General features: G+C 34.6%; 1 protein-coding gene across 1 annotated transcript; it reads right to left on the minus strand.

The window, feature by feature from the left end:
* Nucleotides 1-2,392: 2,392 nt before the first annotated feature.
* LOC112707580 (lysine-specific histone demethylase 1 homolog 2) lies at nucleotides 2,393-6,203 on the minus strand. The gene is made up of 3 exons (XM_025759376.3): nucleotides 6,113-6,203; nucleotides 4,192-5,883; nucleotides 2,393-3,506 (listed from the first exon to the last, which is right to left on the minus strand). Exons 2-3 carry the CDS (start codon nucleotides 5,720-5,722, stop codon nucleotides 2,797-2,799), a joined length of 2,241 nt encoding a protein of 746 aa, XP_025615161.1. The 5' UTR covers nucleotides 5,723-5,883; nucleotides 6,113-6,203; the 3' UTR covers nucleotides 2,393-2,796.
* Between the last annotated feature and the right edge of the window lie 8,992 nt (nucleotides 6,204-15,195).

A 15,195-nucleotide genomic window follows, 5' to 3' on the forward strand; every position in this document is an offset into this window, starting at 1 on the left:
CGAGGATCGTCCTCAACACTGCAACACTACCCGACATCGTCGTCTACAAACCTAATACCCATCAGGACAACTCATTGTATGACTCATTCCAATCTCTGTAAATTTGTGTCATGCCCTGCTGCTTAGCCAACCAAACCCTCTTGTAAGTCGGTCTAAAACTGAAATGTGCTCTTGTCACATTCAGCAGTATCTTGATACACACGGCAGCATCAACTCTAATCATAGACAGTATGAATGTCGAGATCACATGATAATCAAGCTTCCTGTGATCACTCGATATTGACGTGGTCAGACAAGTATGAGGTCCATTATACCGTTTTACCTCCCAAATACTTCTACGCTGACGGAGACTGATCCGAATCAACCATATGCACCCGTTGCCAAATTCCTTACACTTCCCATAGTGCTTGCAATAATCAGACTCTACCACTTTGTACTGAACCCCACGTCAGATGTTATAGGTCTTCACGCTTAATACGGTCTCCTCTTTATCCTAAAAATGCTGACCAACCTGAAACTTCGCTAGTCCTCCAGTATCTTGTGTATCTCTGGCCCCAAATTCAATAGGTACGCCAGGTACCCCTACTTTCTCATGGCATCCAAATCCAAAATTGAAAAGTGCGGGAGATACTACTGAGTTCCTAAACTTGATATTCCCCCACCCCCAGCTGGATTACTCCCTGCTATGTCATCACCACTATCATCAACAATTGTGTCGGGCTCCACATCATCATCGTCATCATCATCCCGTAGTACATCGTCCACACTATCCGGTGCTCCATCCTGTAATGAAAACCAATGCCATATCAATAATACCAGCAATCGTAATATCACCTATTTCTCCATCACGACTGCGGTTTAAATCAGTTACAAAGGACGGGGAGGCAATCAACATTGCCTCAGGTGCAATCACAGGCACAGATAAAGGTGCAATCTTAGGTTGGCTTTACACTAAATCGAATTCCCCAAATTCAATTTATACATATAGCTCATTACATAGTAAATCAAATTGGACTGTTTGGATTTACTATAAACAACGAAACTACCTAATTCGAAGCAAACTAATTCGAATTACTAGCTACCAAAAATTATGGATAAATCGAATTACACTTATTCGATTTACAAGGGTTGACAACATGCATGCATAAATCGAATCAGCCCAATTCGATTTGCACGAAATCGACTCATATTCATTTGATTTACTACCAACGTATGTAAATTGAATAAGACTCATTCGATTTACACGTAAACATCCATTAAAAAGTTCATATAATATTTTTTGTTTGGATAATTTGTTTAATTTAAGATTGGCTTTGATTTATTTAAGCATTTTACCCTTCAAATAAAGGTTCTCAACAATTCAAACCTTTTTGAAAATAGCTTTTCAATCATCTACTACAATTACAGTACGTATCTACCAAAAAGGAAAAAAATAGATATAAATAAAAAAAAATTACACTTATCCTTTGTACTTTTTTTAAGAAAAAATGTGACAGTAAACTGGAAAGAGTTTCCAACGATTCTTAAATACTACTAACGCTATTTAAATAAGATTTTGGAACCTTCATGAAGTCACGAAGTGATGAAGAGTTGAAGAAAATATACAAAGAAAAAGATGTATCAACTCTAAGAATTTCTTCATTGTTCTCTTCATCCCTTAAGTTCTTGTTTATGGACAGAAAGAAAAATAATTTATAATTTAAAAAATTATTGTATATTCATATTTAAATCATATCCGTGTAATTTTAAGAATAATTCATTGTCATTCGAGATATTTTAGAACTACATCTAAGAACCAATTAGGGTTTCAAAACTAAGTTGTCATGTTTTTGAACTTCTCAACTTGTGTACAAATTATGATTCTTTGTACTTCAATTTTTTTTTTTATAAATTGATCTAATAGTGATATGCAGTCTTAAAAATGCTTATCGAAAGAATATCTAAGCTTTTTATATGGTAAAAGTATCTAATCTAAGTTTTACCAAAATTAAGAGAATATATAAAATTCTTAGATTTTTCAAATTCAATCTGGGTCTTACTTGAGAAAGATAAGAAAATGTCTAAAGTTCTTAAGTTAACATGCTACATTTTAGATTTTAGGTCATGGATTTTCAGTCTAAGTTTAAAATTCGTGACCTAAAAACCCAGTATAATTCACACTTTCTTGGGTTTTTTTGGTTAGAAATATACAAACCATTCCTACATTTGGTACGAATTTCTTCTAATATGTACTCAAATTCATTGGAGAGACACACCCATGGGAGAGGTTTGGTACCTCGATGTCGGGTCCATACCTCATACAGGGATGATTTAGAAGCCGCCACTTCAGCTAGCAGCAAGCTTGTATAGATATTTAGTGTGTTAACTACCATTGAATGGGTGAATACCCGTAGAACTAAACAAAGAATTATGATACAAAAACAATATAGGTAAACCAAACTGGTCTACCTTAAAAATACAATCATATCCTTTGGGACGCTGTGAAGTTTAATATGAACACAAGATGTTTTGTACGGTTGTACCTTTCTCTGCATGCTGATTCTTCAACCATCCCATGGATTACTAGTGTCTATTGTCTTCAAATTTCAAATGACTCAATGTTCCTATGGTTTTAAGTTTCCTATGATCAGATAGCTAGCTAACAAATGAGATTGAAATCTTCTCTGGGGGTCAAATCTTCAAGATCTATCTAGCAGAAAAATTAGTGATCTAATTTGCCTACATACACAATGTGAACCCTAGAAGCAGAAAATCCATGCTTTTGTGAAGGGTATCTATAGCATTATCCACATCTACTTACACGAAAATTGAAGTTGCACGGTTCCTCCACCTGCCTTTTCGCGAGCTAGCTATGCTAGCTATAAGAGGGTGTCCTGCGTTGTATAAAGCATTTGATCCCATAAGTTTCAACCCGAGGTTTTTTGTCAAATATGACAGTCTACTTTCATCCCCTCCCGAAATTTGTTGCAATTGGAGTGCCTGTTCACGAGACATGATTGCGTAGAGCTGCAACGGCAACTTCAAGGGATAGGGATAGCTGTTTAACAGATCCTTGTAATGTTCCTCAGAAGCACCGAAAGTGACTTGCATAAGCCCCATTGATTGCGGACTTGCCGATGAAGGATCAAATATGAAAGCGAATTTACCATACTCCAAATCAGGCCTCTTGAATATATCTAACAGTACGTCATTGTTCGGCCCGATATTCTTTACTGTGTACTTTCTAGGATAGTTTTGCGGAACACAGCATGATTGGTAAATGCGTGAAGCTTCTCTCAACCCACTCAGGAAAGCACCGTGCATTGTGGCTGGGTACTGCCTACTTGTGGCCTCACCAGCAAAGAACAGTCGGTTACCCACATTTTCAGCGAGTATATCATAATCACTACCAGATGATTGCACACTAACATGAGAATATGCACCGCATGATAGTGGGTCGCTGCCCCATCGTGTGCAAATCGACTGTATCGGATTGGGCACAGTGATACCTTTAGATTGATATATACCTGCATAATAGATGCCCCACATGAAGCAAAATAGGCAAAGGAATATAACATGATATTAAATAAATAGTTGGATTGATAAAACTCATAATTTGTAAAGGTTACTTGATAGTACAAGTATAACAAAAATTTACACCCAGTATAAGGTGATCCCTACTTTTATAATCATCGTCATCATCATCATATATATTCAAAACATAAAGCTAAGAACACATTCAACAGATATATACAAATTTTATAATTGAATTAATACTGGATTCTTTTCTTGTGTTTTCAGGAGTTCCATACCCGATTTCTTGAATTAAACAGTTAAGTTTCCATGACTATTCCAGTATTGCACTCATTTATCAAGTCATAGTTATACTATTGTTTATTAGTACTTTATTACTCTTTTCTATTTATAAACAGGGGAATGTGGAAGGAGCGAACATGTTCAGTAAAGAAAATTTCATATATAATTATGTAATAGAGGCTGTGACTAAGACTACAAAATCCGACTGAACCGTGGCAACATAAATAAATATGTGATCCTTTTTTGAATTACAATATTCCATACCATGATTTAGTAAATGAAACAAAAAAGGCAAAGCAAAATAAAATTAAATTAAATATCAAAATTTGGTATATTAAATAACATGATATACTAGCATTTGATTTTTCACAAACAATCAATGAACTAAATCAATACCTCTTAAGACGTTCAAAACCCGATTGAGCAAATCAGATGGATCTGTGGATTCAAAGCTTTGTGCGGCTTCACCAGCCACCAGTGCAAGAAGTGCTGGGCCTCCTGAAACAGTATGGTAACTGTAAAACAAGAAGAATTCACCACGTTGATGGCTACATTCATTGAGACATCCAAATGTGTCCAGTTCTTCACCCCAGAATACATGAGGAAAAACCATTGCTACTTTGTTCAGCAGCCCAAATCCCAACCTCTCAATTGCTTCGAGCTTTCTGGGAGGTAATTCGGGTTCAAAGCTCACAGTCTTCTTTTTCAGAACCCCAAGAGGCAAAGTGCACAAAACGATATCTCCTTGGAAGACTTGGTCCCCTGCAATAACCTCAATACCGTCATTTCCATATCTGATGGTGCTGACAATCTTTTCATAAAAAATAGGAACTCCTTCACATAAGGCTTTTATCAATCTCCAATTGCCTCCTGCAAGAAAGCAATGATCACCACCCATTTCATATGGATCGTCCTGATCCCAATACGCAGCTGAAAGATTCGAAAGACATCCAGCATTTGCGTATTCTAAATTCGCAAGGTGCCAATCAAGCAACTGCTTCTCATCAGGACTTCGAGCCACAGCATACAAAAGCCTGAGTGTCTCCAAGACTGAACCAAGAGATGTATCACTCGCAAACCCACCCATAATTTTCCGCAGCTCCATAACTTTGTCAAGTAACCTATTGAATATGAACTCAACACTTGCATCCATTTTCTTATCAACCGGTTCCCCGTTTGGCTTGTACAAGGGGCAATTATCTCTAACTTTATGAAGCGGTATAGAAAGCTGTCGAGCCAGAACCCCCAAAGGGTTAGCATGAATGCCAGTAATAACACTCCCACCAAGATCTATCGCAGCGAATTTCCCATCGGCCCCCATTTTTTGAGTATAAACCCTGCCACCAGGACGGTTCCTGCCTTCCAAAACCACAACCTTATAACCAAACGACAATAGCTGCCGGGCTGCTGCCAATCCAGCAAGACCAGCACCAACGACAATCACGGTCCCTTCATTTGCCTCCGGAATTTGAGCAGAAAACGCAGGCGAAACCCCAAAATTAATGTAACCATTGTACAGAAGAAAGTCATAAGCAGAATTAATCAAATGTTCACACTCACTGCTCACGGTCTCTCGAATATGCCCTTTCGTCAACCAAACCCTCACATTACTTCTCCACAGAGTTAGTATATGATTCCTTATGACAATATAATCATTTTGCTCTTTCCCACCCAATTGTCTCACAACGCCGGCTCTAATCTCATCCTCAAGCAAAGCATCAATGGGGAAACCTAGAGAAAACGCAATCATAGCCTCGGTTTCAGTCTCTTTCTCCAAAGCCTCCTTGGTCTTACTTTTCTTCTTCAATCCACTCCCTAACTCCTTCTCAAAAATCTCATCCATCAAATTCTCGTCATAGCTCCGCAAATTCGCCTTCTTTCTCAGCGAACGCTTCGCAACGGATCCATCCAAACATGGAGTTTGCATTGTTGCTATCTAGGGTTCAAATAATGAAGCCAACAAAAATCCTAACCCTAGGTCAACAAAGAAACATGCCTCAACTTAAACTATTTCAAAAAACCCCATAATACATTCCTAATTTCCTATGAAACCTCAACGGACGGAATCAGAGCACGGCGGCGGAACAGCTGAGCAGACAGCACAGAAAGAGCAGAACACAGATCCGGCGAGAGAAGGGAAGATCGGCGGCATATCGGAAAAATTAAAGGTATTTTGTTAATGCAAGAAGGGGCAAAGAAATGCTCAATGGACGCTATTTACTCATTTAGCCACTGATTAATGAAACAAAGAACGCAAGAAATGAGAGAGGGAGAAGTGAGAACAAGAGGAAATTGTTGAGAAAGAGAGAGGGCTTACAGCGATTGGATGCGGAGGTTTCTGCTCACTAGAGAGAAGGGAGACACACACACTGCATGCGAAATGCGATTATTTGATTTATCCCAAGGATAACTTCGAAATATGAATTAAGAGTAATCTTATTGAATTTTTTTTTTAAATTAGTTAATTTTTTTTAAAATTATTTTATTTTAAATTCTAAATTATAAACGTTTAATTTTAATTTTAATTTTAAATTTTAAATTTTTAAAAAAATAAAATTTTTAGAATTAAACTAAAAACTTAATTAATATTAATTAATTAAAAATTAATTTTTTGTATTTTCTCATGAATTAATCCAAACGAAGATGAGTGTGAATAGAATCTTTTAAATGTTTTCCTTAAAATTTTGACGACAAAAGGAGAAAATGGTATATTATTATCTTTTATGTATTTCAAATCGTATTTTGAACTTTTGATAGACAACGAAAAATAAAGTTAAAAAAAAAGATAGAAATTAATTTAGAAAAGCAGTCCTAATAAAATCTACATGAAAATTTTAAAAAAATACACGAAAAAATAGAAAAAAATAACATTCTAGCAAAAGTTCATGTTCTCGCCAAATAAATTTATTTTCACAAACATTTGCTTTTCAAAATTCATGATGAATATTTCAATTATTTAATCTATTTTAACATTTTTTAATAGCTAAAACTAATATTTTTGTGGAATGCAATTTAATGATTTTTTAAAGGCAGAGAGTTATTACTACTTTAGAGTAAACTTTTATGCAAATATTCATGTATCTATGATTTAGGGTTAAATTCAAACTCATAGAATACCTCAGAGTTTTATTAGAGTCATCGTACAGCTATCTAGATTCGCATTGTAATAAACCAAGAACTTATCTTCATGGTCTCTTAATATACCACTACAAGCCGCTTGACCGTCCTTTTTAATAGAACTATCGAAATCCAGCTTAATGAAAGAAGGGGTTGAGGGATCTAATATATTTGTTTTTTCAACAAAGCATCCAACTCTTTTCGTTATATGAGCTATCTTTTTATGTGTTGAGTTATACTCTTTAGCTAAGTGTACCACCAAATCGTGGATCTTATCTTCATCTACTACATAGACCCTTTCAAAAATATGTTTGTTACGACAATACCAAAGAGAGCACAGGGTGCAAGAAAACACCAAGGACCAAGGAACGTCTTGGTAATAGGATTGAAATGATAAGTTCTTTAACAAATAGGGAAAGACGGGTTCATTAAAGAATGTATCGAAACTCAATGACGCATCCATGCTCTTTCACGTATTTTTTGTGACTCTATAGTCGCGAAGGACGTAGAGCAAAGACTTTGAAAAAGAACCACAACGAGCAAATATCTTCTTGGGTCATGTATCTGTAAGCTCGAACCTCATTTGTCAAAAGGGTTTTATTAGCAATTAGCCCAAGAAAGGTGTGCAGTCTTTGGGAGATTTAACTTTTTAAATTCTCAAAAATAAATCAGTCATAGAGTCTTTAAGGGCATTTAAGTAAAGAGAACACACTGACTTAATGCTAAATTTACCATTGGAATTAAGAAGCCACGCTACCTGATCATCCCCCAAGTTTGCTTCTGAAGTCTTCAAGGATGACAAAATAGGACCCAATCTTCTCCTAAAACTTTCTCAATATTGCTTAAATCCCAATTGTCATTTGTTGCATATTCATTGACCATGTCGTCTAGCATATCCTCTGATATATCTTGTTGAACAAAGTCTTTAAGTTTATTCACTTCCAAGATCCAATGATCTTTCCAAAATCGAGTGTTATCACCATCATTGATCTACCATACTAGATCCCTTTTAAATTTGGACCATACTTGAGTGATACCCTTCTAAGCATTCGAACAGGATTAGAACTTCTTGAAGATGGGCATGGTATTCTCCCCGCATTTATATTTCTTCTAATTACCTTGACCCAGAGAGCATTCCTGTTTTGCACCAAGTTCTTTGCTAATTTCATAAGATTAGCATTGTTTATTATTTTGACCGATCTGAAACCCAAGCCGTCTAATTTTTTTTGGCAAACATAGTTTCTCCCAACTAATCAAATGGACCTTATTACCAGCTCTACTACTGTCCAACACGAAATTTCTGCAGACTTGATCAATCATGTCACACACACACACACTCAATGGCAGTTTCATTGTTTGCATGACATAGGGATAGTTGTTAAAGTTGTTTAGGCCAAAATGATCCTACCCGCAAGAGCAAGATTTTGCGCCTTCCAAGTACTAAGCCGAGATGTCATTCTATCAATGATGAACTAAAAATCTTCTTTTCTTGTAGGATCATGCAACAAAGGGACTCCCAAGTATTTGTCTAAATTGGACGTCAACCTCATCTCCAAAGTTCTACTCAATTCTAGCTTCTTTACTAAACATACATTGTCAGATAAAAAGACACTTGATTTCTCATAACTTAACTTCTAACCTGAACTCCAGCAAAATAAGTCCAAAATACTCTTCGCTATCTCAACTTGATTCAGAGACGCTTTCTCAAACAATAGTATATCATTTGTGAAGAAAATGTGGGATAGTTCTAGACTACCTCTATTTAGAATAATTGGTTTTCAAAGTTTATAGTTTACTGCCACCGAGATGATCTGAGATAATCTCTCTACACATAATACATATAAGTACGGGGACATAGCATTTTCCTGTCTATTACCCCTGGTCAAAAGGAAGGAACTAGACAAGACACTATTCCAAAGGACTTTCATTTTCACTAAAGTGTAGCATTACACAATCAAATTAATCAACCTCTCTAGCAAACCAGCTTTGATGAGAGTATCTTAGATAATTTACCAATTTAATATGTCATATGCTTTCTCTAGGTCAATCTTAATTGCCGTATATCCAACATGGCCTTTTTTTTGTCTTCCTCATGTGAATCATTTCTTGAACAATTAGAATATTATCAACACTCTGCCTCCCTGAAACAAAATTCTACTGAGATGGACCAATAAGCTTCAGCGTAATTGCTTTGAGCTTGTGAAAAATAATTTTGGTGATCAGCTTATACGTGATATTGCATAATCCAATCGGCCTGAACTGACTGAAAGATTATGGATTATCCCTTTTTGGAATAAGAGAGATGAAGGTGATATTAACTGCCTTAATTTTCTTATGAGCAGTGAAAACTTTATTTACTCACTCTATCAATGACCATTTAACCGAGTCTCAGTTGCTCTGGTAGAATATCGGAGATAGGCCATCAAGTCCTAGAGCTTTTCAAAGCACTCATAGCAAAGAAGGACAAAGAAATTTTTTCATTAGTAACCACACTGTCTAATTTACTTTTCTCCTCATCAGTTATCAAAGAAAATAAGTCAGGAGCCTCCAACTTCTCCTAAGGCATATCCTCTACGTATAAATTGCGAAAGTGTTGTGCTCTAATATCTTTTAATTGTTAAAAATTATCTATCCATATCCTTTCATTATTCTTCAACATGGTCACTTTATTCCTTTTCCTTCTAGAAATCACAATACTATTGAAGTAAGAGATATTTTTGTTTCTAAACTTAATTCATTTACATCTTGAAAACTGTTTTCAACAGATTTCTTCCTGAGTAAGCACTATCTCTAGCTCCTTTCACAGAGAGAATTTTAAATTATCTAAGAAAGAGTTTATCTCAAATTGAAGAGCCATAACAATGCCATCCAATCTAGCAAATAGTCGAGCTTTTCTTTTGAATAAGTTACTAAATACATCTCTATTCTAATGCTTGGTTGCCTCCATAAACTTTGAAATATTTTCATTCAATGGCCCATTTTTATGTTAGTTTGAAAACCCAAACTTTCTCGCAATATTATTTGCTTTTGCACGAGAGACATGTATTTCAAATAAGCAAACGAGGTTAGCATGGTATCTACAACACAATTTCTCACCAAATTGAAAAAATCCTTGCTTCCAACTCCTCTGTAGTTCTATGTTAGAATATTCATCAAAATTAGCTTAGAAAAAAAGAAATATGGCACACTAATTAATTTTGACCAATACCAAGAGCTTTGGTAGGTTGTTCTATCACCATACTCAATGAATCACTCCCAACAGAAGTCAAAAAGCTAGTTAACGATACAGTTATCCCTACTCCTGATGCACCTAGGTTTGGCAAGTTTGCCGCAGCAGGCGTTGACCCATTACTCTAGCGAGTCTAAGTAAATTCATAGAACTAACCTAGATTCGACTCGCGAGTTAACTCGTAGACTCATACGTTGGCGATTGATCTGTGTATTAATTTTTTTTATAGACTAAATGTTTACTTTTAAAATTTTTTAGAACTGATGTAAATAGTTATTTTGTCAAAAAATAAACTAGAGACTAATTTATTTACTGAAGTAAAACTTTAGAGATGATTTTATGTATTAATTTTTTTTAAAAATTAAAATATTTGCTTTTAAAATTTTTAAAAAATGATTTGGATAATTACTATATATAAGTAGTAAGAATAGTTAAAGGAAGCGACACTTTCATTATTATTAATGGATCGTCTCAGCGTAAAATTATATTAAAAACGATGCTACATAATCAAGTTTAGCTATATTAATAAATTATTTTAAAACACCACATTATCATGATAACAAATTTTGATCTTGTTTATATTGGTAATTTGCAGCTTTTGGTATAATGAAGGGACAGATAAACTATGTGGGGATATCTTAATTCTATAATAATTATATTGCATATAATAATACTAATGATGGTTTTAAGCTTATAAAAAGCCTAGTCTACCATAAAAATGTGATTGCAAGACAGAAAATACTTATGGCTAGGAACAGTGTGACGCATGCAATCAGATTGTTGATTATTGGAATGATTATTTGTTTTGCCATTGTTGAATTGCATAAAACTATTACTAAAGAGTCTTCTTGGACTACAATATCTTTTGGTATTGCATCATCTGAGATGGAAAAGTGTGTTAGGTATTGCAAGGAGGAGTACGCAGATGATCCAACAAAGATGAAAGATTGCATTATGAATTGTGTTGTCCTTGAATGCCAAGATCGTCATCATCAAGATGATCTGAAAAAGAAGAAAGAATGCATTCACAAACTTTTTCAAAAGTATACCAAGCGTCATAATATATGGTAAGCATTGGCGGATTATCTTCTTGAATTTTTTTAATTTTGTAATTGCTTGCATTTATATTTTATTAGAAATAGAACTATTTATATATATATATATTTTTATCAATTTAAATTTTTTAAAAAAGTAATTTTATAATATAGTATCGATATTTTTATGACCGAAAAATTTATAATTCGATCCTTAGTATTCCTAAAAAGTAAATCATTGAAATGATGATACCCAAAAAACTTTGTCATTGACAAAATTAATCCTAAAAATTACAAACAATAAATAAACTTCTTAAAAAATAGTTAAATTTGAAAAAAAAAAAAAGTAGCCATTCATCATTTGACTTCATTTTAAATTTGTCATTGATGAAAAACGTTAAATTGGCTAACATATTTAGTGACATTGTTAGGCTTAGTTTGGTAAAATTTTTAATTTTTAAAAGTAGCTTATAAAAGCTAACTTTTAAAAGATGACTTCTTAAAAGTTATACCATTTATGTTTGGTAAATCAAATTAAAAATAGTTTTCAATAAACATAAGCAACAATAATTGTATTTGGTAAAATAACTTTTAAAATTTAAAAATACTATAATAGACATAAATACAAGTATTAAATTTAAAAATTAGTTAACATATGAGGTTATATTAGATTTTTAAATTTTTAAAAGCATAAGTCAACTTTAAAAAGCTCTATTTTAGGTGCTTTCAAAAATACCCTGATCTTTTAAAAGCTACAAGAACAAGCACATAATTTTTAATTTACCAAATATAAAATAAAAAATTTGAACTTTTAGATAGTACAAACACCTCTTTAAAAACCTTTACGAAACCAAACTTTAATTTATCCTTAACAGCTTAGCTACAAATCCTAATGCCAACCTCTCCACCACCCGCAACTATCACTACTACCAACCTCTCCTTACCCCAATCATTGCCACCTCTCAAAGATTATCTACCCTTACTATGCAGCCCCACCATCATCTCATTCTTCATCAATAATAACAAGATTGAATTTGTTACAAAAAAGAAATATACAAGATAGACCTAAAAAAAGAAAACACTACAAGAAAATCACTCATTCAACTACTTTTTTTTTAAATTATTAGATGATCTTGTCTTTTATTATGGTTCAGAAAACATAATTGCATCTTATTATATTTGATTCTTGCACACTAGTTAAATTTTTTCTTCATTCTTAGGCTACCTAGATTTGATATTGTAAAATATAAAATTAAACGAAAACATTCAAATATTGAAAGAAATATAATAAAGATTAGCTATCCATAATCTTATATATCACAAGAGTAAGATATACTATCTTAACTACAATTATCATTATAGATAGATAGAATATTGGTGTATTTGGTCTAATTTCTTAAAATTTTACCCGATAATAAACAGATTGAAGTTTTTGGTTGAAGCTTTCAAATAGATTAGATTTTGTCAACAATTAATTATGTCATGATAAGGTACAAAGTATACTTTTCATTCTTTTTACTTTATGATTATGCTATTAATTTATGTGTATCTCCACTTTGATTGTTTTGTTATTTTTGAAATTGTAATTTAACTTTTTATATATGTACTATAAATTCTTTGTTTGCCTTTATTTGTTTCACTTCAATGAGTTTTTTGTAAAATGTTAAGAGAATTACTTCTAAGAGTTTCTCCATTTCTGAGCCTAACTATGAGGCTATAAAAGTCTTTTTCATTATTCATTTCTCTCTATTCCATAACACCATTCCTCCTCTATTCTCGTGATTTTCACTTGGCGACCCCTGATAGATTGTTCTCCTAAAAAAATGTAACAATTATCGATTAGGTTTTGTGATATGCCGAAGGATTGGATGGATCTACCGAAATATAGCAAAGAGTATATCAATGGTGTTAACAGTTTTTTAAACTTTGCATACTCTGAAGGAGAATCGGAAGGACAACAAATTCAATATCCTTGTAAGAGGTGTTGTAACATTAATTGGTATAGAAGAGGTGTTATCTTTGACCATTTAAAAGCCGATGAATTTGTTAAAAGATATAGAATATGGATTAATCACGGAAAAGGGATAATTCCAATGGTGGTTGATGATTAGGGATGACAATGGATCTCCATGGGAGCGGAGACATGCCCCACCCCCCGCCTCCAAAAACCCTCCCCGTCCCTGTTGCCCTATCGCCGCCCCCATCCATGTGACGGGTGACAGGGACCCCGTACCCGCCGGATATTCAGATATTCACGGATATCCACGGGTTTGGAGGAAAAGAAAAAAAGGAACAAAAATCCAGTGAACAATGACATCCCAATAAACTCAGTATTATAATCTAATGTTCCAATTTTACAATAAGAATCCAAACCCTAAATTTGGTTTCACAGCAACAAAATCTAACCTTGCATCCAAATTTATCAATTAACAGAATCCAAACCTTAAATCTAAATCTAATTTCACATTAAGAGAATCCAAATCCTAAACCTAAACGCAATTTCACATCAAAAGAATTCAAAACTTAATCTCAATTTCATAGCAACTTTATCAAATAAAAATAAAAACATATATATTCTCAAATCTCAATTAATAAAAAGTCAAAAATATCTAACTTATTGCAAGGTGGCTGGCTACGGAGCAGAGTCGTCGTCGGCTTCACTAAGTAGAGGCGATGTAGAGTCCTCGTGGAGCAGAGGCATTGCTGAAGTAGAGTTGGCGTCGATGACGACGCAGATCTGAGGCTTCGTTGCGAAGCAAAGGCAGAGGCGTCGCAAAGCAAAGGCAGAGGCGTCACGAAGCGGAGGAATAGGCGGCACGAAGCTATGAGCAACAAGCAGTGAGAAGAAGAAAGTGAGCAGCGGCTGCGGTGGAGGAAGGTTAGGGACGATGACGTGAGGGATTCAGAGGAAGGAGGCCGGCGACGAAGTGAGAAGGAAGATTAGAAGAAGGATAAAGGAGGAAGTGGCGAGGTGCTGGAGAATATTGAGTGAAGGAGAGGCGGATAGAAAGGAAAGTGAGAAAAGCGGCGCAGAGATTGTGATTTAGGGTTAGGGTAGGGTAGGATTTTTTTGTAATTTTAAACTTACGGGTATTAAACGGGTACTCACGAGGAGGGTACCTATCTCCCCGCCCCCATCCCATTTATTACACGGGTACCCGTACCGCACCCACGGGAAAAAAATATTCCCCAAACCTGCTCCCCAACGGATAAATTCCCACGGATATCGACTGCCAAAAAAAATTGCTATCCCTATTGATGATGAGACAAATGATGAAGAAGGTGCACATGATAACATCGAAGGGTTGCTTAACGATGCGTTTGGAGATGTGCCTCATGTTAAGGGTATTACTATAGGTCAAAATGAAGAGGCTAAAAAATTTTACAATTTAATAGATGGGACAAGTCAAGAGTTACAACCAGGTTACAAAATTTTTTTTACATTATTTATCATCCATCTGTACTTGTTAAAGTGTTTGTACGGGTGGAGTAATGCCTCATTCGCTTCCCTTCTTGAGCTATTGAAAGAGGCAATACTTGACATTAACATACCTTCATCTTCAATAAGATGAAGGCTATGATAAGAGATTTAGATCTTGATTATAAAAAAATTGATGCTTGTCCTAATGACTGCCTCCTGTATAAGAAAGAACTAAAGGATGAAAAACAATGTCATGTATGTCGAACTTCTCGATATATTAAAAATTCTAGTGATAATAGCGAGATCCAACCTCCTAAGAAAGGTCTTTCTATTCTTGCAAAGATTCTCAAATACTTTTTTTTTATAATTTCAAGATTATTTATGTGCTTAAAGATGGCAGCTAGTTTGATGGCATGATGAGGAGCTTGTTAAAGATGGGACGTTAAAGCATTCTGCTGATGGCCTGAAAAATTTGATAAAATTGATGAAGACTTTATAAAAGAATCACGCAATATTAGATTAGACTTGTCAAGTGATGGTTCAACCCTCTGATAGAGCACGTGACCTGTGATGTTAATGGTATACAACTTGCCTTCGTG

This window comes from Arachis hypogaea, chromosome 8, assembly GCF_003086295.3.
Source record: "Arachis hypogaea cultivar Tifrunner chromosome 8, arahy.Tifrunner.gnm2.J5K5, whole genome shotgun sequence".
In the NCBI taxonomy this organism is placed as follows: domain Eukaryota; kingdom Viridiplantae; phylum Streptophyta; class Magnoliopsida; order Fabales; family Fabaceae; genus Arachis; species Arachis hypogaea.